The sequence below is a fragment of the Denticeps clupeoides genome, chromosome 4 (assembly GCF_900700375.1).
Source record: "Denticeps clupeoides chromosome 4, fDenClu1.1, whole genome shotgun sequence".
In the NCBI taxonomy this organism is placed as follows: domain Eukaryota; kingdom Metazoa; phylum Chordata; class Actinopteri; order Clupeiformes; family Denticipitidae; genus Denticeps; species Denticeps clupeoides.
In genome coordinates this window covers 11,249,095-11,273,615 of record NC_041710.1, presented here as the reverse complement: position 1 = coordinate 11,273,615, position 24,521 = coordinate 11,249,095, and the positions used below count along the sequence as shown (strand labels likewise).

Below are 24,521 nucleotides of genomic sequence, written 5' to 3'. Positions count from 1 at the left end.
TTACTGTGTATAACTTTCTACAACTTTACCATAATAAAAGACCTACATTAACTTTTTGAGATGAGTTTTAAAAATGTATTACATTAATTTCTGAGCAGATGCTCAGAAAATGTTCTTGATTTATATAAATATATTTCCATCAGCACCTAGTCCTACTCAGGGTTGCGAGCCCATCCCAGGACACTGGGTGTGCACACACCTACAAACAATTCAGACTCATCAATTTACCTAGTGGACAGTGGGAGGAAACCAGAGAACCTGGAGGAAACCCACATACAAACACCGCACTCAGAAGGTCTGAGCTAGGATTCAAACTCACACTCTTAAAACAGAAGTCTGACCAACGTTTACTCACTTTCCCAAACCGTTGGGCACATGGCAGGGATCCACCATGGGCAGGAGGCCAGTGGAGACACCACTTGCTGACACTCACGTCACGTAATAACCACTGAATGCTTTTGGATGTTGAGGGAGAATATGCAAACTCTAGATTCCAACCCACTGGCCAAGTGGTGGCCAAGTGGTACCCACTGCACCATGCTATCCAATTACAAAATATATTTCTAATACAAAAAACTTCAACAAATCATGTTTATTATTATGCTCATATTCATCACACTATGATTGCAAAAGAATAACTATGCATAATACTGAACTGTTATTAACAGTATGATGTGATGTGTTGTCCAGGATGCTGTTTGAATACCAGTTCCTGCAGAGCAAATTCCAGTCATATCGTATTTACTAATATTATAATAACAAAAGACTTCAGAGACAAGCACTGTTATTTTTTATTAACGGTCATTTTGAACAGGAGCATTCGGGGAAACTACATTCTTAACAGTGAGTTCATTTATCCCACAGGGAATTACCCATAGTCTGGCTGAACTCATTTTTTTATTTATTATTATTTTATTATGAGTCAGTCTATGTTATAAGAACATTTACACACTGTAATGTGCCATGCTGTCAACATCTGCTAGTACACACACACACACACACACACACACACACACACACACACACACATACATACACTATAATAATATGAAAGTTAAACACTCTTTTGGTATCCCATCCTTACTCTCTTTCGCTCACAGACACACACACACACACACACACACACACTCTACTGATACTGTGCATCAGCCAATGGCAGTCCAGTTTTCAGTGTTGTAGTACTACTTGAACATGAACATCCACCTTTCAGTGTCCTGTTTGTATATAAGCACGTATTCAGCATCGCTTGCTCATTGGATATTGTTTAAAATATACATCAGCTTTCCAGTGTTCAATAACATTTTAAAAATGTTTCCAGTTTATAATCACAGCAAAATGTCTAATTCCTGTACAGAGTTCAGTAGTGTTTGTAACACAGTGGTACCATTTGAAAAGAAGATTTCTCTTAGTAATTGCATTGACACATAGCAGAGCAGGGGCACACAAGAAATGCCTAGAACCCATGAAAAGGTGCAAATAATCAACATGAGAGATAAGATTAAGCTGATGTAGTTAAAATGGAAAGTGCTTTTTTTCAGGTGTCAGGTTCAAGACTGATTCTTAATTCACAGGGGTGCAGAAGTCCAGTCTTCCTTTATGGTAGTGGTCTTGGTCCTTGGATGGACAGGTCTTTTACCATTTTCCAAGCTGCAAATGCTGGATGCAGCAGGAGTTCTTACAGAGACTTTCCTTATTCTGTCTTCAGAGAAAGCTGCTGTAACAAGAGAGCTGATACCGGTTATTTGGAGTCAGGCCAGCCCATCTACCTGCCAAATATTCCATCATATTCAAGGAGGATGAGCTCCACTATTTGATTCTGGTAGACCATGTGTACAGCCATGTTCAGTGTCTCCTTCTCAGGACGAAGAAGGGTGGGGCCAAACACAATTGCCACACTCTGAGTTGTCATTCTGTTCTGTTCCCCATGTTCTATCACTCTGTAGAAAGATGGGGAAAAAAAGGTCAAAAGTAAGATGTTTGCATTAAATTAATGGTGAGCCCTAGGACCCTGGCACCGCAAAAACTTTTAGCAGCATTTATCAACATACTGTATTTGGGGTGGATCCGATACACAGACATGAAGGAGGAACAAAACAACAGTTCCTGTTGGGTGGAGGTAAAGTGTGTAGGGCATTTTTGTCTTGAGGCAACATTCATGCTTTTCATCTTTGGCGTATAACAGTGAAACTGGGCGTTCTGATGTTTTCAAGAAGATGGTTAGGGCTTCATTTAAATAAGGGAAGCGATTTGAAATTTGATTAGTCATTCACAATCTAGAGAAACACATAAAGAGGCAATGACTTGTATTTATTTTTGCTTATAATAATCCTGGCTATCAAACAATGATAACAGCTGAAAGTGCTCCATAGTCAGCCATTCAAGACAGTCCATTAATAACACTAAAGACCACAGTCTCAGTACTAGAGGTGTGAACCTTCACTGGTCTCACCATTCGATTCGATTAAAATGCCTGCTCCAGTAGTCTGTTTGTGTGGGTTTGTGTGTGTCTGTGTCTGTCTGTACTTACTTTCTCAGGTGCTTGAATAAAGCTTGCATTGTGTCATGGTTTTGCTGAGGCAGCAGCTTGACCAAGTCTTTCACAGCCTGTAACTTCTGCTTGTAGTCATAAATTTCTGTTTAAAAGATATGCAGGAGGGCACACCAAAATGTTCAGCACTACTTTTAACAATGAACAGCTCTGACTGAAATAGACATCCTTTTGGGTTCGTACTCACTGATAGCATTAACAAAGTCGTTGAAATATGTGTAGGTGAACAACGGCTCTGGAAGCTCTCTGAAAAACATCTTCAGGGCACCGGTGGTGACGTGGATGTCCTCCCATTTTGCATCTGCCAGATCTACTCGCTCATCTGTTGCAGACATTGGCACTTACGTTAGGGGAACAGGCACATTTAGCTTTAATAGGTTCAATAAGTTTCGCTTTTTATTTTGGGAGGCAATGTAAAGAAGGGATACCGTGCCGTACCGTGATTGACAGCAAACCGCAGTTTCTGAATGACAGCTAGATTCCCACTCACTCTGTACAAGCCATCCACATTCAGGCCTAAAGAGAAACACACAAATTTTATGAAAAAACAACACTATTAAATGCCTACAAGCTGTATTGGACATTAAGGTTTAAATTCTAACCCTCTAAACAGGCCAAATGTGACTAATGTTGAGGTGAGAGTTACAATTTTGATTAGAGAATAATATTACAAATGTGGTTTAAGGACACTTTGCTGAAGAATGACATAAGATTTATTCTCATACCATAATTCTCCACATGATCAATGCACTTCTTGACAAAGAGAGGCACAGATGTATTCTCCCTTTGACACAGGTTGTCAAGGCTACAACCAAACACTTGGTCTGCAAGCAGGAAAGACACATTCTTGAATTCATGCCATATCCACATCAGGTACACCATTTCCATTTTTTCTATGTGCAATATGTGTATATATATTATATATATAATAAATATATATAACACACAAATAAAATATATCCACCACTCCCCCCCAGACTAATTGTATATTGAACATTATATATACACACACACACACACACACATATATATATAATATTTTATATATGTATATTTTATATTATACAGTTGCTATTTTTTTTTCTTTCTGCCATGACAATGTACAAAGATCATCTTATCTTGTGTGCTGAATCCAGATGAATGCATAAAATGTTCTTTTTTTTTTTATTTGAAATATCCCTGTCCCTGTCACAGGTCAGATCACCTTTGATGTAGCCCTTGTCCCGGACGGCTTGCAGAGTGGGTCTACGTGTAAGAAACTTCTTCAGTTTGGTTCTCTTCTTCTGGTCAGACACATCTATACTGGTAGAGCTTGTGACTAGAACATAATTAGACACAATCAAAAGTGTGCAGAACAGAAACCCAATTTCACATTTTTAACCAATTTACTTGCTCTAGCTTAAATTCAGGCAAGGCCTCTAAATTTTGCATTCGTTTACTCACTATTCACTAAAATCCACTGTCTGGGGCCTGCCAGAAGAACTGCTCAATGACAGCCCTTTTAACTAACATTTTAAAATATCCACACCTTTCTGTTTTTTGGAGTCCCTGTGCTCTTTCTCTTTGTCCTGTTTCTCTGGACCAGGAGACTCTGGCATATCTTCTTCTATGGCTTCATCAGACTCCCAGGCCTGAGATAGAGACATGTGTCAAACATTCAACATTGAACATACAAGCACAGATAGTTATCAATGCTTCCATAATTTCTACGCTCACATGTGTATTGATTGTTTCTGTGATTGCTCGGAGCCATTCATAGATGACATTTTCATTGTCTGACTGGATAAGTAGTTCAGTGCCCTGGCGGGTCTTCAGCTACAAAAGGCATAAAAAAAACAGGCAGAGAGAATAAACAGAATTAGAAAAGAATGCATCAATTTCCTGTTGATAGAAAGGATTTTTGGAGAGGTAGTTAATAACCCAAAACCCATAAAACTGAAATTAATGTAAGACCCATTCGTGAGCAAGTCACTTAAGTAAGTAGTTTATTTATAAAGCCCTCATCACAGACAGAAGTCACAAAGCGCTGTATAGTAGTGAATCTAAATAAAACAAAATAATAAAACAGGTGAGAAAATACAAAAAAAAAAATCCATAAGCAACAAACAAATACATAAGGCATACCATGAAATCAAACAAAAACCTAGAACACAGAAGGCCTGCGTTCCACAGCCTAGGTGCCACTGCTTGGAAAGCACAGTAGCCATGAGTTTTCAGTCGAGTACGAGGGATCGTTCATAGGCCCTGCTGTCCAACTCAAAAGGCCGCTCAATGTACACTGCCTTTGTGGGGGTGCTTAGCTATACTTAAAGGAATGGTTTTGCATGTGAGTGTGTACCTCAAGGACATTTTTCTTGCTGGACTTGTCTTTGGAGGCAAAGTCCACTGTCCCACCCCGCAAGTCCACACTAAACTCTGGTTTGGACTGATGACTTCCAAACTGAAGAGGACAAAGAGTTCAATACATATTAAAACAGGACATTCGTTTTTCACCTTTGGATAAAAAAAAAAACAAAACTTCAAACTTATTGAATATCATTTATTCAAACTTATATCTACACAAATGACACTTTAAATGCAGATGTAGCTGGTTACAATAAATAAATCGACAAGAAGCTCACCCAGCTTGTCCCACTCCCTTGATTCTTAGCAAATAGCAGGGAGGAGCCTTGCAGCACAGTCCATGAGGACGTCCAGTTCTTTCTGTGAGAATAGAGTGAAGAAAAGCGAAAGAAAGGGGACACTGATATTTTGGAGTAAGAACGTCAAACAAACGGATGTGCGCACACTGGGGACGTAGGAATTAAAGGTTTGGTCACGGCGTTTAAAGAGGTGTTGCTGCTGCAGTAAGATGTGATGGTGTGTATGTGAGTTGGGGTTAGTTGTGATTGTTTAGTATGCATTACTCACCGCACTTTCTTGCCATGCTCAGTTATTTTCGTCACATTGAGGACACCACACTTTTCAGATGGCTGTAGGGTCAAGTTAGAAGATGTCAAAATCAAATAATGCATGTGTGTGTGTGTGTGTGTGTGTGTGTATGTCAGACAGAGAGCAAGAGAGACAGTCAGTGAGATTAAGAAAGCCAAGGCACCGCAGCAGATATGAGAGAAATTGTGCAGAATGCAGATATAACGGACAGAACTCGGGTGAAGAATGGCAGGATGAGAATGCCAGACAGGCTTTGTTGAGATGACATGGTTAGAAAACAGAGAATTATGAGACTAAGGGTCAGTAAGGGATGATACTAACAGAGCTGTGAGGTTTGGGTGATGGGGGACAGGAGGAGTCAGAGTCAGGTGTGCTGGGCTTTGGAATGTCCTGAGAAACAAAAACAAAGGGAAAAAAAAAAAAGTCCTTAAAAAGACATTTGTTAATGAAAGAAAAATGTCTTTGCAACTTGAATTAAAAAAGTATAGATGTGCATGCACCATTCCATACAGAATTACATTATAAAATAAAAGAGTGATTATGGCTGGATGATGATACAGACAGAAAGAGGGACACGGCGAGAATGAGCACTCCTGATCTAAATCATAAAATGAAACCTGCGATGAAAACTAGCAAACACGGCTCTGTTGAAAAAATAATAATTATAACTTTGTCACACAATTGTGAAACAATCCAACTGTTTAGGCTATATCAGGCAACTATATCAGGCAACATGTTCATGTGTAGTGGACTGTACAGTGGACGAGTGGATGTTTCAGCCACAGCCATTGTAACTGGAAGGTTCCGTGCATTCAGCAGCTGTGATTGGCTTGTCATCAAGCATTCTCACCAAGCGTATGTAGATAGGAGAGTTAGGTGTATGCTAATTCGCCGGAACACGATTGAGTGGCTGCTGCAATGGCCAGGCATGCAAAGGTGCAATTAAATACTTCATGGGAGGGAAGTGAACATATGTGCAATTACAAAGTAGACCAATGGGGATTCAGCATGCATTATGGCAAGCGTCTGCGACACTGACTTGCTGCTTGTACGGATGCTGGCGAGAGGAGCCTTTGTAACGCAGAGAGATGATTCTCCGTTTTTGGACTGACTTCTGTTTGAACTTGAAATTAAAGGGCAGTGAGTAGGAATTCGAGTACATATCTCTCTCAGGTGGATGTGTGCGATCATGCCTACCTTGTCGTTGGTCTCCACCATGTGTATGCTTTGCCTCCTTTTGGTCAGAACTATAGGCTCTGGCAGTCGGCGGTCCAGGCTGCGTGTTTTTGGCGTGTCTTGATTGGGCAGGGAATTGTTAAACTGCACGACAGACAGGGGAGGCAGAAGTTCCTCAGGTGAATTCGCTGTTCAGCTTCGGGTATCAGAGTGCAAAGAATGTTTAACTCACTAACAAGCATAAAGAGCATGAGAACATTAAATGCACACCACCACGCGCAGCAACACAGTCATTCCTGCAGGCTCTCACCCCAGCTCGCTGACCCAGTTTAGGAAGCTCCCACTCAGATCTGGACCCATCTGCACTGTAGTAGTACGACCGGCCTTGTTCGTCTGTGTGCTTTATCCACTACGCACACAAACAAGCGAAAACAGACGCAGAGAGAGAAAGCAGGTGTGCGTGTGGGTAAGCTCAGCTTTGTCCCAGTTCCATTTAAATGTAAAAGAAGCTTTCACAGCACAGCTATTCAAATCTGTGCCCTCAGGTAAAGAGTGGAAAACAGCAGCAGGTGAGCACAGTTTGAATAGCTGTGGTGTATGGTGACTGCGTGTAAACAGAGAAAGACAAGAGACCAGCTACCTCTTCATCACAGTCAAAACCAGAGACATCAGAGAAAAGCCTTTGTGTACCTTCTCATTAGTATAGTCACACACATAGAGTGTGTGTCCATATTCATCTAGCTCCTCTGACCAGCCTCTAGGGGGCGAGCCGTACTGGCTGTCTGATTGGCTGGAGTACGTGCTCAGGTACGCCTCCTCTGATGATAGAATCTTCCACCGCCAATCAGGAACAAGAAACACGAGAGAGAGAGAGAACATGCAAATGAAAACACGAAAAGCAGGAAATTATGGGGAAAAAAGGGATAAAGAATCAGAGAAAGAGAGAGGGGAGAAGGCAGGACAGGAGTTAATTATCATTATCAAGTGATTAAGAGACCACAGAACATCAACATCAAGGCCACAGATCGCCTTCCCAGAATGCACTTCAAAGACCCATCCACCACACAGAGAAAGATGTACCTGCAATCCCAACATGCATTTCACCGAACCGTGTTGCAAAATGTTCTCTGTCAGTCATACGAAATTCCTACATAAATCTCAGGCCTGAGAGGACTACTCACATACTTACGTACAGGGTTTCTGCAGGTTAACACACTAGAAGTTTAAGACTTCTAAGACTAATTTAAAAACAAATAAAATCCCCTTTTAAAAGCCACTTTGTTTCTCAAAGTCTCCTACAAACGCTGACAAACGCTAAGTTTACATTCCTATCAGTTTCACCTCGGTGTAAATGGAGCGTGCGCCATCTTGTAGGAAGCCTGCATACACTACCTCTGCATCCACCAGCGGCAGGATAGTGCTGCTTTCGTCTCTGCCGCGACTGAGGCTGTCCCTGTCCTTGGTGCGTGGTGGTTTCCAGCTCCTCTCGTATGTCACCGTGTTGTAGTAATAGTGGCGGCCACCGAAGTCCCGGTGTGTCTCCCACTCTCCGAACGTGTGCAGCGGGGATGATGAGGGGACAGGGGGCTGGGAGGAGGTTGAGATCTTCATATCCTGCAAGTTGGCATAGACTGGAGAGTCTGGCCTTGTCTGTCCAGAGGGACATACAGGTTGAGAAGGGTTGAGGGAGGGAGTGGGGAGGGGAAGGAAATTAGTATTCGGTACAGTCAGTAAATAGATTGCTAGATAGATCAATAAATAAAGAAATAATGTAGGTCTTGAGGTTTTAACTGAATCTGTTTAGACTGATTTCTTTTAAGCAGCTGTCCGGGTTTAAGGAGCCTTGAAAATAACACCACATTTTGTCTTTTATGAAAGTGTAACTCGACCGATTCAAAAGGTTCTCCCCTCCACAGAATAGTTGACACAGCTCAAACCAGCGTCGTCAGTGTCCAGTAGGTGGAGATGTCATCCTTTCTCTCTCGAGCATCTCACAACTAGCCCTGCCACATTCCTGATCTCTCTCTCACACACACACACACACAGATCCACTGTCAACAAAGCACTGGATCAACCACATTCCATTTCTGTAAATACAAAGTTCCTGCCACACACACACGCACACGCACCAACGACACAGCAACAGTCTGCTCATATAACCCCTCCCGTACAATCACGTTCAAATGTGTGTTCACTCCAGATGGACATGCTGACCCGCTGCTCACACTCTGCTGTTACACAACGGCCCTCTGGGTAATTTAATTACAGCTAAGCAGGTTTACAAGTGGGGAGAGGAAGGGAAGGGTAGGGAGGTGTATTTTAAAACAGTGTGTGAAGCATGCCACAGCCATGCTCTGAGAAATGAGAGTTCCTGAATCACACCAACGCAAAATCGTTGGCCTCTGCCAAGTAATTACGGTTCTAACACACAGGCCACATAGTCATAGTTACACAAACACGAAGAGAGAAACATGCCTCTACAGTCTGCACACAGCTCGACCCTACAATATACTACTCCGGTGCCATTATCCGGGTGAATTACACACGTTTGTGCATATGTGTGTGACTGAGATACTTTAGTGCCAGTATCGAGTTGTGTGTGTGCGTGCACTTCACCTGTCAAATGGCGTAGAATAATCTGGCATGAGTTTACACATAGCAGGAGGACAACAGATCAGTGTGTGCTTTTGCATTGGGCCTGTGTCCTTGACTGTCTAAAATGTGGCATACAACTTAAAATGACGTTTTAAACCGAGGCCAAAAATTACAAGTGTTCACAGTTTGTGCAGGTGAATCGTTGCCAGTTGGTATATAGAGGTTAAAAATATAAAAGAGACAAAAACTGAGAGTAGGCAATGTACTGACTCAACTCAAACAGGCTTTTTATTAGGTCCAGAGCCTTTAAAAGACAGAATCTGATGTAATCCATTACATATATATTTAACGGTTAAAGACTTAGCAGAGATCAAAATTAATATAATCATACAAGCAAAAAGAAAAATCCATTCTCACTGTCTCTTGGTCCCAAATAAAACGGGAAAAAAAAAACATTCCTCCTGCCAAATTCACACACTTACGTCACCACGAGAAGTGCTGATCTTGAGGTATAATCTGGTGGCTAAATCCTGGAAGACTGTTAAACTCAAACTAATTAATCTAATTCTACCCAGGTTGGGTGTTATTGTTAGGCAATGGGATACAAAAGCTGCTGACAAAGCTGTTTGGCCCAATATTCTAATAATTCATATAAAAATTAACCAGAATTTTTTTAAACTAGAAAACCAAACGTTTATGCATGCATCTCTTATTCATTTTCACCTTTGAAACTTTCAATATCGCAGCTAGTTTTTCCCAGTTTCACTGCTGGCTTTTCAGTCGGTGCCCCCTTTTAGAGTGGGTAAGGAAAGTATTCAGAACCCTTAAATTTTCCACTCTGTTATATTGCAGTCATTTGCTAAAATCCTTTCCCCCTCATTAATGTACACAGCACCCATTATTGACAGAAAAAGACAAAATAGTTTTTTGCAGATTTATTAACAAAGAAAAAATGAAATATCACATGATCCCAAGTATTCAGAGCCTTTGTAGAAGCAGTAGAAGTATTTAGTAGAAGCTCCTATTTATCTAATACAGTCATGAGTCTTTTTGGGACAGATGCTACAAGTTTTTCACATCTGGATTTGGGGATCCACTGCCATTCCTCCCTGCAGATCCTCTCCAGTTCTGGCAGGTTGGATGGTAAACGTTGGTGGACAGCACTTTTTTAGGTCTCTACAAAGATGATTGGGTTTAAGTCATGGCTCTGGCTTGGCCATTCAGGAACAGTCACAGAGTTGTGGTGAAGCCACTCCTAGCTGTGTGCTTAGGGTCATTGTCTAGTTGGAAGGTAAACCTTCGGCCCAGTCTGAGGTCCTGAGCACTCTGGTGAAGGCTTTCATCCAGGATATCCCTGTACTTGGTTGCATCATCTTTCCATCGATTCCATCTCCTTTGTTCTGACCTGCATTGTGAGCTGTAAGGTCTTATATAGACAGGGGTGTGGCTTTTCAAATCAAGTCCAATCCAGTATAACCAAACACAGCTGGACTCAAATGAAGGTGTAGAACCATCTCAAGGATAGAATAAGATGAAATGGATAGAACCTGAGTTAAATACATGAGTGTCACAGCAAAGGGTCTGAATACTTAGGACCATGTGATATTTCAGTTTTCCTTTGTTGATAAATCTGCAAAAATGTCAACAATTATGTGGTTTTCTATCAATATGGGGTGCTGTGTGTACATTAATGAACATAAATTAGTGTATATGTTATATGTTATAATGTCTGCAATAAAAAAAAAAAGTGAAAAATTGAAGGGGGGTCTGAATACCTTCCATACCCACTGCATATTTACTCTGCATGAGGATTCAGTTGCATGTCTGCCACGGCTCTTTCGTGTGGGTGGGGCTTCATCTCATTTGCTTGTTATCACATGCTGCTTCATCCAAGTCATATCCAACATCACTCATCTGGGTGACATCATGCACCACTGATCTATGAGTCCATCACGTCAACCTAAAGATCAATGCTTGGATCTCTAGAAGTACGCAGAGCTAAATAAAAATTACATAAAAAACAATAAATCATAATAATAAAGAAATGTTGTACACACACCTACTTTCTGAGTCTCTCATAAATTACAAAGATATCAGCTGTCACTAAAAAATGTGTTAAAAGTCCTCATTTACCTCCAGGTTAATTATTCAGCAGACACTTTTACCCACATTTCACAATACCAAACGTGAATAACAAGAATCAAGAAATATTTCACACTTGCATGTGCACACATACATGCCCAAAAGGGCAGATATTTTTATAAGCTCTAAAGCGCAGCCAAGGGCAGGTAGGAATTCTGAAAAAACAGGTACAGACAAGCAGGAGACAAAAGTTTCAGACATGTGCTTCAGATGTTGAATGTGCCATGATAAGGCTCTCAGTACAGTGTGTACTCACTGTGAAGGAATATGGTTTTCAGGGAGCAAGTCATGACCAAACCAAACACACAGACACAGCTCTGAGCTACTCTGTTCCAACCTGTGCCTTCCAGCATCTGAAAATGATATTTTTATTAGCATTTTTGTATCTGTGTTCTTGAAACCATGGTCCCAGGCCAAACACAAATGTGGCTCACGCAGCGAAATAATACCAGAAACCACAACCATTAAAGACGGAGAGACAACGAGATAAATAAGAGAGAAAGGGAGACAAAGAGATGATAAACAAAGAGCGTGAGAGAGACAGCAAGGTTTCCATAAGGTGAAAGACGAGCAGGGAGAAACAAACTGACTCAGCATTAACACTCAAGTGCCAGCACTCTTCCTTTTCCTTCTTGCTACAATGAAGAAAACATGTAGAACCGCTCTAATCATCCTTCCAAATTTTAGTGATGTTGTCACAAAACTATAACTAGAAACACAAACTTACCAAAACCTTGTAAATTCTGATTCCAACATTCTTCAAGCCTCAAATCTAGCTATCTTTCATTGGAAGTAGTTTAAATTAAGCCAAAATATACACATTTTTTGAAAATTATTATTATTATATTTTTAGAGCAAAGTGTTCAATTACTAGGTTTAGGGAAAATGTATTAAAAAATATTTTTAAAAGTATTCACAGACTCTGCGCAATACTTTGTCGATGCACCTTTGGAAGCAGTTGCAGCCTAAAGTCTTTTGAATATGATGTCACTAGCTTGGCACACTTTTGTCCATTCCTCTTTGCTACGATACAAGGACGGACATACAGATGTGTGTGAACACATACACAGGTAAATTAACAGTTAAAAACATGTACATTTACAGCATTTATCAGACGCCCTTATCCAGAGCAACTTACAGTCAGTAGTTACAGGGACAGTCCCCCCTGGAGCAACTTAGGGTTAAGTGTCTTGCTCAGGGACACAATGAGAGTAAGTGGGATTTGAACCCGGGTCTTCTGGTTCATAGGCGGGTGTGTTACCCACTAGGCCACTACCACAAGATACAAGAAGTAAGATAGGATGATTTTATATATAAAAATACACAGAGAGTATAATGCTATAGCCAGACACATGTGTTTAAGTATGGACAAAACAGAAGTCAAACTGAAAGAAATGATTAGAAAGGAAAAAAAAAAAAAGGTTTATCTCCTTGTGTGTGTGGTGATACAGGCCCAGCTGTCCACAGCCCTGTTATGTAGGAGTTGTTACATAATACAGTGGGCCACATCCTCTAATTCTCTCGCTCACATCTCTCTGCCCCGCCCCCCATGCATTCCTCAGAATCTGTAATGCAGCATCCACAGCTGAACATCCCTTATATTACAAACTTTTTTTTGTAATGTCATCACACAAAGGCAAAAATGACATTTACAGCACATTTGCAGAGAAACAAAAACCTTTATGTTTATCAGCTGCATAAAGACAGAAAAAAATCTATTTTGATATATTTTGAGAGAACATATAAAACTCACATTTGCATGAAACAATGGCTTTTTACATCGTTGGACGGCAAGAGCATTAGCAGTGTGCCATGCTATCTGAAAATGTAGAGGTAGTGTGTGCTCACATTACTGCATTTACGAATGTCTGCAGTACAGTCAGCACCTAGACGTTCAGAAAAATGTGTATGAAGTTGCACTAACTGCATCCATTTGCACTAACTGCATCTTACTCAGGATGCTGGAACCCTTCCCAGACATCTACAGGCACAAGGCAGGAACAAACATTACGGTACGCAGCATATCCCAAAACCCACCCGACAGCTACCTCTCCTGTTACTCAGACTGGATTTACCTGAATCACTGTACATTTAGCATGACACCGCTCTCGGCTGCCTCACACCAGATGTTTCCAGATGTCACGCCTCAATACGGCAGATGTACAGTAAGGCGTATGGCGAGTTCATGTACGTGGGTGTGTGGGTCTTACCGGCTCTTCTGGATACATGACTGTGCTGCAGGCTGTGTGAGAGTCCAACAGTAAGGAGGGGGGAAAAAACAACCCACTTCCCTGTGCTCCACACAGATAAAAGGCTGAAGAACCGAGTGAGAATTCCTCAATACTGCACCTGCATGCAAACACGAACGAACTCGGGCAGCGTCAGCCCGATGCTACCCCTCCCTCTCAAATGCGACAAAATCACTCCGAACATGCCAATTCATCTCACCACCTCCCTCACGCACTCCCCTCCAGCCAGGATTAAGTAAATCTTCGCAGAACACTGGCTGCTATTTCCCACTCTTATGCATGTGCACAGACACGCACACACACACAGCTGGCGTTTATGTCATACTTATTCTAATCTTAGTCTGCAACACCCCTAACAAACACCACTCAAGGAACACAGAATGCAGAAGCACTGTGTGTGTGTGTGTGTGTGTGTGTGTGTGTGTGTGTGTGTGTATGCTTGTGTACATACGGGTGTGTTTAAGGTGCGCAAAACTATGGCACACTTGGTTCAGTGCAGTCACATGTGCTACTCCGCAGATGTTTGTTTTTTGTGAAATTCTTATGCCATAGTGGCAGATGAGGGCAGAGCCGTGCATGCGGTGTAAATATGATAAATATATACGGGTTGTAGGGGAAGCGAGACAAGACTGCAAAATATTAGTAAGGAACATTAGGTGAGTACTAGACAACATTTATATACATCTCAACAATGGCAAAAGTGAAGTATCACTGCAGCGCACTACCACTATTAGCGCAAAAATACAAACTGGCTAACTAGCTATGCGGCAGGTGCAGTGGTGGCCAGTGGGTAAAGAAGGGGTCCCGTTGGAGCAAGTTACCGTTCCCACACACTGCAGCTTTCATGGCTGTCCATCGCTTACAAGGTGGTGGGTAAAATGCAGAGGAAACATTTTGCTGTTTGCACTGGTTGTGTACCACAATGACAAAAAAAGTGACATCACTTTAACTTCAAATGTCGAACATGAATGAACAGAGAATCTTTTATTGCCAACCTAAAGTACTGCAAACATTCCATTATTTAAATAGAATGAATGAATGAATGAATGAAGATAAATATCTCCTGTTGTGTCTCTGAACCATGTGACAAAAGGTGATTAATGTCCCTGACGTCAATGTCTAAAGTGATCATGGTGAAAAGTGACCTGGTGCTGACCTGTTGGAAGTGGAAGTGATCTTATTTAACCCAAATGGAGGGGAAGGGGAGTGGAGGCGTGGAGAGGAGCAGTGGGAACATGAAAGGAATGTGGTTCATACACTAACTCCTCCCTAGCATCACTAACTGGATAACCTTTGGTCACAAGCACACAAACACACAAGCAATAAGCAGCGGCGACTGCACCCACTGTGACCGATACTCTCGTAAGAGAAAGACATGCTGTACACGTGCTGGAATCAACCACAGTAAATGTTACACAGCGAAGTTTCAGCTTTTTTAAATGTATGTGTGGGTGTGCAAGGTACACACACTAAGCTTTATAAATAAGAATTAAACCCATTCACATTGACAGCACTACCCACAGAGCTAAAAAAGTAGGGAGGCAAAATGAAGGAATTCAGAGGACTGACTTTGTATTTATGAGGGAAAGTGTGTGTGTGTGTGTGTGTGTGTGTGTGTGTGTGTGTGTGTGTGTGTGTGTGTAGTGCATGCTGACTCATGGGGTTTGATTAGTGTGTGTAAAGGTTGTGCTGGATCAAAGAGGGAATGCTGGAAGGGCATATTAGCAGAGGGGGAGAGAGAATCAGCCACACGGCCAAGGTCAGGAATGCGAGGAAGAACTACATCTACAATTATTTCAATCTGTAATTATAATCAGTCAGTCCCGAACCCACCCCCACCACCACCTTGACAACAGATTCAGCACATATACATCACAAACGTAAATATATTGGCACAAAGACAACTCGCCTTTTTAAAGTCTAATTGCGACCCTTTTAACAGAAGAGCATTGGGCTGTGCAAAACAACATTTAACTTTACCATCCTCCATTACCTCATTATTTTACACTCACAGAGTCATGGGACCAGCTGCTGTGAGATCATAGAAGGAACTATTTAAAACATTTAACCCACAGGTGTCAACGTCGGGGCCCGCGGGCCACATCCCGCCAGATCAACGATTGTGGCCCGGCGACACACACAAACTACCCAATCCTATCCCAAAACAAAATTCATAATTAGAAATTAGAATATTATGGATAAATGGCACAGGCACCTTTTGTATGATTGTGCTGTCCTTCAGCAGATTAATGTACTCACCCAGCGACTAAGACTAAATATTTCCCTGCCATCTTGTGACGCTGTTTGGTACATGTGTCCATGTTGGTCAGTGGTCTAAACCCTTACAAATACGGCAATGTAAAATGTACAAATCCTTTATGATCCACATTGTGAACACATTATCCTCACATTTAATGCTCAGTTATGGAATATGTGTATTTATACTCACTTTGCCACTAAAACTCAAGCAGGGGTGAGTGACAGTAGGAAATGTGCTGGAGGCACCGAATGGGACCGAGATTGGTTCCTGAGTCACCCAGCCAGAAACGTTCAATGTAAAACTGTTCCAGAACACAGAGAGCACAGGGAAGGAGGGCTGTTCCTAATAGCCAACGTAGTTCAGCATATCACGTTGACATTTGGTTTATGTTCATAAGGTTTTTAAAGGTCACAGCAGTTTCACACACTTATATTTATATGACAAAAAAAAAAAAAAAAACACACACAGAGTACCAAATGTCATGGCCTTTTATATTCTGTGACTCCTTCTATTCATACCAAAATACACACAGGACCCTAACAAAGCACAACAAAACAAAGACCCAATGAGTGTAACTTATTGTGAGTGTGTGTATGTGCAATAACAGAGGGGGCTGCTTGTTAATATAGAGACGCAGACTGAACTGCATGCCAAAAGTGTGTCTGAGGACGTCTCAGAAATGTGTGTAAGCAAGTCTGCACGACTATCTGAATGAATCACAGTAAAACTGTGAGTGTATATTAAAGGTAAAGTGAGTGCATTGAATGAAAGCACTGATCTAGATATGCCTCTCAGCTTCAGCCTGGTTCAAGAACACCACTGATGCTGCTGCATTTATTCGCACACCAACAGAGCAAAAAATCTATTCCCCTCACTCACACTACACTAATTTACACTACCCAGTTTATACTCTCACTCTGATTGGATTAATTCAAGAAAACAGCAAAATGCTCTAAGGAAGAAAAACTATGTACGGCAGTTTAGGCCAATATATGCAACCATTGTAATTTTATTTGGCCTGTTAATTGACACTCATTGTTCAATAAATTAATTGTTAATAATAAAACTTGCTAGATTATAGGGCTGAACGATTTAATCGCGATGACAGAGATTATTTTTGCACACCCCTGACTCCGCTCCATTGGTTAATGTCAGGGTTGCTGCAGGAGGACGCATGCGCAGACATGCTGGGTTGGCTGGAGAAGGCCAGTGAGCGAGAAACTGGGGCATTGGGGATGCAGGCAGAAGAGAGGCAGAAGATGGCGCGTTGGGGGTACATTTACATTTATGGCATTTATCAGACGCCCTTATCCAGAGCGACTTACAATCAGTAGTTACAGGGACAGTCTCCCTGGAGCAACTTAGGGTTAAGTGTCTTGCTCAGGGACACAGTGGTAGTAAGTGGGATTTGAACCTGGGTCTTCTGGTTCATAGGCGAGTGTGTTACCCACTAGGCTACTACCACCCTACGGCTCGCCGTGCAGCTGAACGGGCAGAGCGATTTCCGTCCTCCTGGCGGCAGCCACTGCCAGGTGTGGAGCAGCACGGTAGGCAGAAAGATGACAGATAATTACATCGCATCGAAATCTATGTGTGATGGACAATCATGCTCACCAATCAGATGTGTCCTAAGTTAAAGTCATGTCCACTTAAACAAGTAAAAAAATGTCAATTAAATGTTAATCATGACATTTGTCAAATAAATTGCCATTCTAAGTGTTCAGCCCTACTAGGGCTGAACACTTATACTGCAACCTATAACTGAGACAAGTGGGAGGGGAGAGGAGATGATCTGGTCTTTTTTTTTTTTTTTTTTTTTTGAAGCCTTCAAATGAAAAGGAAATACATTTATGACCAATACTTCAGTCAGGCAATTTTTAATAAGACAAAAAACAAACAAAACACCTAAGGGCTGATTCAGACGTTGCACCCAAAACCGCTGTGAACCGGCTGCCACGCGGTTCAAACCAGACACAGAGATTACAAAAAACCTTTTAAGGCTGGATATTTGTGAACCGAGACAGCCACACATTATGAGGAAACGTGAATGAACGCGAGTGAATGCAGTTCTCTGTACCTGAAGTTGTTCCGTTGAACTGCTGCTCAGCTCATCTCCTGACTCCGAGTCATTTCTGCTCCCTCCATCCTTCTCTTTCTCTCTCCTGCTCTCCAGTTCTCGCTCCAGGTCCATAAGCATTGCCGGTCCAATTGTTCGTGGCAGAGATCCGTGGTAGGCCAACGAAGGTGCGTTGGAGTGACCGCCCGATGTGACAAGCCCCTGGGAACCACACTGGGCACGTGTGTTGGCATTAGCCTGGGCAGCACAGTTCGGCTTAGTCTGGGCATTGGTCTGACTGTTCGGACTGTTTTTAGCTTGGGGACTGGACTGGCTGGGAGTGTGAGCATTAACATGTGGTTTAGCTGGGACACCAGGACTAGTTTTGGACAGAGTAGAGCTAGAACTCACTTTAGGCTGAAGACTGGGATGAGCACCAACACTGGCAGAGGCATTAGACTGGCTGCTAGAACTTGTATTAAACTGGACACTTGTGTTTTGCGGTTGCTGGTCTTTCGAACCTTTTCCCTGACCCTTTGGACTCCCACTGGAATCTCGTGTTGGCAAAGTGGGCATCAGCGCCCCCGCTGACAAGGGAGAGGGCAGTGGTGAATGCACCGGGTGCGTGGACGTGCTCACATTCTCCTCTGAGTGCCGGATGTCCAGTGCAGAGGGACGATCCTTCATAGAACCTGCCCTTCGAGTGGGGATCAGCGCCATGCCAGGCAGAGGTTTAGGGGGGGGCATGAGGGCGCGGCGAGCCTCGCGGACATATTGGGCAGGCACGTAGAAAGGTTTGTCGCTCTCCTCCTTGCGAACCTGCCACCAGTCTTCATTGGTTTTGCGAATAAGCATGAAACAGTCTCCCTGTTTGATACTGATGACGCGGTCCTTTGACCTGTATTCGTAATCGTACTCCACCTCCACATACACCTGACCAGGGGCAAAGGTCAGGTCGCCACGTCCGTCTGCCATCTCTCACTTCTCGTGTACAATCACTCCGTCCAGAGGAAGGTGGGGGCGTTGTGCGTCAGCAGCAAGGTGGGATGGGCTTCAGCATGTCCTCTTCCGAGTCATTCCAGAAGAGGCTAAGAGACAGAGAAGAAGAGGTATTTATTTCTGATCACAACCATAATAAAGTACTAATCTGTGACCTGGTGAAAATTACTGAAAATATCTGAAGCACCATTTCAATTTTAGGAGAACTATATAAGCGACACATCATTCGAATTATTTCAGAACTGTAAATGTCTTAGAGGATCTGACTTTTTCTTCCTTCTAGAGGGGGAAACCTGATGATGAGACCAGGCATAGGCAGATGGCCAGGGTATAGATAGGTGGTCACTGGAGATATTTAACATGTGTTAAAAGAGTCTTACAAAAACTGCTTAAAATACTGCTCTCACAAAAAATAATAATGATGAGAGCAGTGTGAGATGGGGGGTAGCTCCAATGTCAAGCCTCCTGTTCATTTGATGCAGTGAGGCGTTCCTCACACACTCAGCACTTTCAACACTTCACTGGTTTTCCAACACGCACACAATGTTTATAAAAAAAAAGCGCATTAATGCTGAATTAACTTATTTAGTAATAAATGTATTGCAGTATATCCTTGTAATATGTAAACTACAATCTCACCACAATAGTTGTTTTTACAATAGTTATTGTACATGTATTACAATGGGTTATTCATGTGTGCACTTTCATAGCAACTGCTTAACGCTGAATCTTGCAGGAAGGAAATAGGTTAAACAGGGTTATTTATTATTTTTTTTGTGCTTTAAGGGAAGAACATTTCCTGGTTTGGCCATCACATAATGCTACATTCCAGCCATGTAGGACACAGAGCCCCAGGTGGTCAGCCAATGGGAGAACACCACTGTTCTGGTTACAGAGCTGGCGAAACGTACATAATAGTCGTTTACATAATATAATGCAGCAGCCCATCTCAATGAATTGAACACCACTGGCCAACAGAAATCCAGATGAAGACAGAATATTTCAGTTGTCAAAAATTATGTGTCTAAAAATATATATACAGTATATTTAAATATACACACACACACACACACATATATATGAAGATATCAAGCAAATAAGACGCATCCTTCAAGTTTTAGAGGTACTTAATGTATAACACTTATGGTAACATATTGTGCTAACATATAAAGCACAACATTTCTTTTAAGTTGGCCATAACCAAACCATTTTTTCTCAATGTAAAAAAAATAATAAATAAAGCTCACTGTGCAGACACAGGTTTCAGACTTACACGTCCAGTAAGAGCTGTTCATGCCGCAGGGTTCAGCTCAAAACGTAGGCATGGTTGACGCCGTCACTAACCACCACCTTCACAATCCCACCACATAACAACTATACCTCATTCAGTTAAACTGACAAGTACGTCTATAGCCAATTTCCACATGAGGAGTCCCCTATACCATGAGACTTTTCCTCGCACATATACACTAGAGCTAAATTAAGGGGATTATAAACCAGCTCGTGATAAGGCATTCAAAGACATTTTTTATGTACTGCTACATTTTATTCCACAAGGAATCGTTATGTCTTGGGCAGTTTCCTCGTCTAGCACTTAACAATTTCCGAACAATTTCTTTTTCTGACAAGTTAGGCCTTATCAGGGCTCTTAGTTTTGTAAACTCAAAATCTATAGAAATCGAACGGGAATTGCTGGTGTCTTCCTCTTGTAAGTCGTTTTGGATAAAAGCGTCTGCAAAGTAAAGTAAAGTAAAGGTGTGAAAGGAATCCATATTGAAGATTATCATCTTATTAGACCTGATCCTACTTCCACCATTCACGACAGCTGTACAATGTTACTATAATCTCAGTATGTCTTGCACACTTACAGTATTCAACTTCTTACTCCACCCACGTGCCAAACTACGATTTATACTTTCTCGCACAGAAACGGTCTCTCTCCTGTGTTTCATAGTGATTTATCCTTAATAAAGGAAGGCTCATCTTGTTCATTTCACTTCGCTTCTGTCCTTACTGCACCTATTATTATCTAAAAAGAGTTATTGGTGTATTTGTTTAATTGTTTTATAAACACTTTTCTTAATAATGTTCAACAATATTTTATGAAAACAAAATTTTGCAATAAAGAAAATTAATTTTGGATTTGGTATGTGTATCAAAAATCGGTTTCAGCCAATCACACTCACAAAAAAATTGGAAATTGGAATCAGTCAAGAAAATTCCATCCAGGGCTCTGCGCTGGTGAACCAAACTTTTTTCTTAGGGAGCACAGTGGCAGTAGCATCGTCAGCTGTAGTTACCAGAGAAGATCTGCTAGGTTCTACAAGAGGCCAAGAGGTTAATCCAGGGGTTACCAATCCTGTTCCGCTGTATTGGAGTCTTCATTACGACCATTACTTAGGACTGAGGTGCTGTTTGAGAGTGCAGAGGTTAAAATAACATTGCCTCCAGGGACAGGATTGGGAATCATTGTGATCAAGAATGGAACAGATTTAAAGCAGTTATTGATTAAAATAAATTAAAGCAATTTTAAGACATCTTAAACAAATACAAAAAAGAAACATCAGTATTCAGCCACTGGAGCATCTCTAGAAGTGGGTGCAAAAGTTTAGCAGACAAAACCACAAAATGGTAGCAATCCATGTTGATGAAAGGGAACAGGCCACACACACACAAACCATTACAATGAGTGCAAATCCGTACAGCGATACCAATCTACATCCCCCCAGAGTTCAGACAGGTCCACGGGTCTAACCATTCTAATAGGTTACAGTTGGACCAAGAAAAAAAAAATCTGACTTGACAGAGAGGTCATGATTGGTGTACAGCAGCACTGACTGTAACACGGCTGCTTCATCTGAGCAGTTCGGTGAAGGCGGAGTAGAGTACGAACGTCTGGTCCCTCTGACTTGTGCATACATGTCCTCAGCTGCACGCCATGGTTCGTACCACAAGGAAAGGCCCACGGAGGATAATTATGGAGAAAAGGTTTTTCCTGCATCCTTGTCATTATTAGATTTTTTTGTTAAAGTGTAACACACATTAATTTGTGTTCATGACTTTTCCTTGCACATGCCTTGCCATAATGTAAAAGTAAATGCTAACACTAAACTTCCTTAAACCCAACATTATTAGGCAAACATCTTGGCAAGAAACTCTCTCATTATTCGATCAGATTACATAAAAGCCTTTGGGAAGATTATGCCGATATTATTATTTGTCTCTCTCTCTTTTAAAAAATGGTAAGAAACAAATTTCCCAAACAAGCAGGCTGCAGAATGCCCTAAGGAGAATTTATGAGCAACCGGGGATTTTAGCTGGTATGAGAAACACTCAAGCAGGTCTGTACTCCTGACAGACAAGAACTGAGCCCTGTACTGACATGTGAGAAACCACCTGAGCTTCCTGGAGAGATTTCCTCCTGAGCAGAGTCCCCAAAACAGCCAACTCCTGCCCAACTGCGATCACGTCGACCCTCCTTATCCAGAGCAGTTTCAGGAACAGTCCTCCCTGGGACACTCAGGGTTCAGAGTCCCAGTTCTGACACTCAGGGTTCAGTGTCTAGCTCGGTGACACGATGGTAGTAGGTGGGGGTATGAACCTGGGTCTTCTCGTTCATAGTCCAGTGTCTTCCCCACTAGGCCACCACCACCACCACCATCATCATCATCTGCATTTCCCAGATTCCCTACCAGTGGAGGAATGAGGATTGACAGGGTTGTCAAGAAACCGCCATCTAACACCCCGCAGTGCTCCACTGGGTACGGGGCATTAAGCCTTTACTACTGGAGCGAGGATTTGGTGAATGAGCTGCTGGGATTGCTGACACAGCCTGACCTCGAGTCTAAAGTACACGCGATAAGATTAGGGGAGGAGGCCACAGACCCGAAACATTTACAAAACCAGCCTGCATGAGACTCAGACCCAACTGGGAGACGGCGTGAGCCGACTGGCTTTCCAGGCGGACTTGTCATGACCTGCGATCGGCACGTACTCAATATAACCGCTGCATGCGAACCACGAAAATCCACTTCCGAACATTTTCCAGGGCTGCCCTTCCATTCCCAGACTTTCCACATGCGACCCGTGTACTTTCCAACCTGCTGCCGAACGCTTTCCAGGACGCCCCGTGACTAACCAGTGCGCGTCGATGGAAACAACAAAGTCCACACAGATGGATGAACAGGCGTCCAAAACACCAGCAGGTGATTTAAAAAAAAAAAAAAAAAAAACGTTGTCTGCATTCAGGTAGATTGTGGCGATTTCCTCTCATTGCTGCTACCGCATCCAGCCAGGCGGACCCGGACGGGTCGGCTAGCCGAGTTAGCTCACACAGCCCCGCGGCGCTACCTGAGCAAAACGGCCGCGCAGTAAACTTACCTCAAGAGTTTCTCACACCATATGATCCCGCGCCTGAAGCCCGAATAACTTTCCGGTGAGGCCCGCTCCTCTTTCCCCCCACTTTTCCCGGATCCTTGGGTCAAGCTAGCCTGGCTAATGAGCTCCGGCGGCGCGCGTCCGTGAGCGGCTCCTGCTCCAAAACTTCCTTGGTTCCTCTGATCCGATTAGACGCTCCGATTAGGCGCCCATTCACACGGCCGCGCCGCGGCAGCGCCTTCTGGACGACACCGCCCCCTTGTGGTGGACTAGGGATAACGCGATCGGACGTAATTCTTTTTTTTTTTCTTTTTTTTTTTTTACATTTGTATATTGTAATACATACAGTACAGGCCAGTATTTGGCCAACAAGTGCTAAACACCTCTGGGAACTCCTTCAAGACCGTTGGAAGACCATTTCAGGCGACGACCTCTTGAAGTTCATGGAGAGAATGCCAAGAGTGTGTAAATTATAGTTTATAGAAAACAATGCATTGTAAGATAATGTATCTTTTATTCCCAAATACAAAGAATACAAAGGAGAGAACGCTGGACAGCATGGGTCATAGTTCCTCATTTCAGATCATGAGCACTTCACTGGCACCATAGATAGTATTTCTGTAACCAGAAAAAAATTAGGTTCAAGCACGTACAGCCTGTTTTACATATTTTAATAGATTTAAAACATCATTTAAAAAGCTCAAACCTTCAGGAGTGGTGACAATAGGTGCAATGGGTGTGGTCAAACGCCGTTTTGATGGATCTAGGAGAGATAGAATTATAATCCTCAATAGTGAACATAGCATACTTTAAAAACCCTTGCTCTATTTTAAGTAATGTCTGGATCTAAATAGCACGGGTATTGTGTTACAGACAGTCATTTCAACATCCATGTTTTACTCATTTCTCATGGCATCGGTTAATAAAACATTACCTTCCACAGTGAGAGTGTAGGATCGGTGAGCATTGTAGCCATCAGTGACACACAGGTACCAGCCCTTGTCCTCTTCAGTAAGATCTGAAATTACTAAGGAGAGGTCACCTGCACCTCTGGCTTTGGACAGCTTCAACTTAGTCGTGTAGCGTGGCAGTACTCCCGACTCGTCGGTGAGAGCCACTTTGGATTCGCTTTCAGAGGTGCTGCTGCTCTTATAGAACCACATGACAAAACTGGGCTTCTCTGTCAAG

General features: G+C 42.4%; 1 protein-coding gene across 9 annotated transcripts; it reads right to left on the bottom strand.

Annotated features, from left to right (window-relative positions):
• Positions 1-773: 773 nt before the first annotated feature.
• Positions 774-23,530, bottom strand: LOC114788131 (rho GTPase-activating protein 12-like). Of its 9 annotated transcripts, XM_028976364.1 has the most exons (19): positions 23,337-23,530; positions 17,979-19,045; positions 8,048-8,305; positions 7,346-7,486; positions 6,966-7,064; positions 6,677-6,799; positions 6,519-6,602; positions 5,801-5,869; positions 5,459-5,520; positions 5,170-5,251; positions 4,887-4,988; positions 4,265-4,363; positions 4,077-4,179; positions 3,753-3,866; positions 3,274-3,372; positions 2,987-3,064; positions 2,736-2,870; positions 2,528-2,633; positions 774-1,937 (listed from the first exon to the last, which is right to left on the bottom strand). In XM_028976364.1, exons 2-19 carry the CDS (start codon positions 18,930-18,932, stop codon positions 1,763-1,765), a joined length of 2,883 nt encoding a protein of 960 aa, XP_028832197.1. In that variant the 5' UTR covers positions 18,933-19,045; positions 23,337-23,530; the 3' UTR covers positions 774-1,762. The 9 variants fall into 9 exon arrangements, with proteins under 9 accessions (XP_028832197.1, XP_028832198.1, XP_028832199.1 ...); XM_028976365.1 differs by lacking the exon at positions 5,801-5,869; XM_028976366.1 differs by lacking the exon at positions 6,519-6,602.
• Between the last annotated feature and the right edge of the window lie 991 nt (positions 23,531-24,521).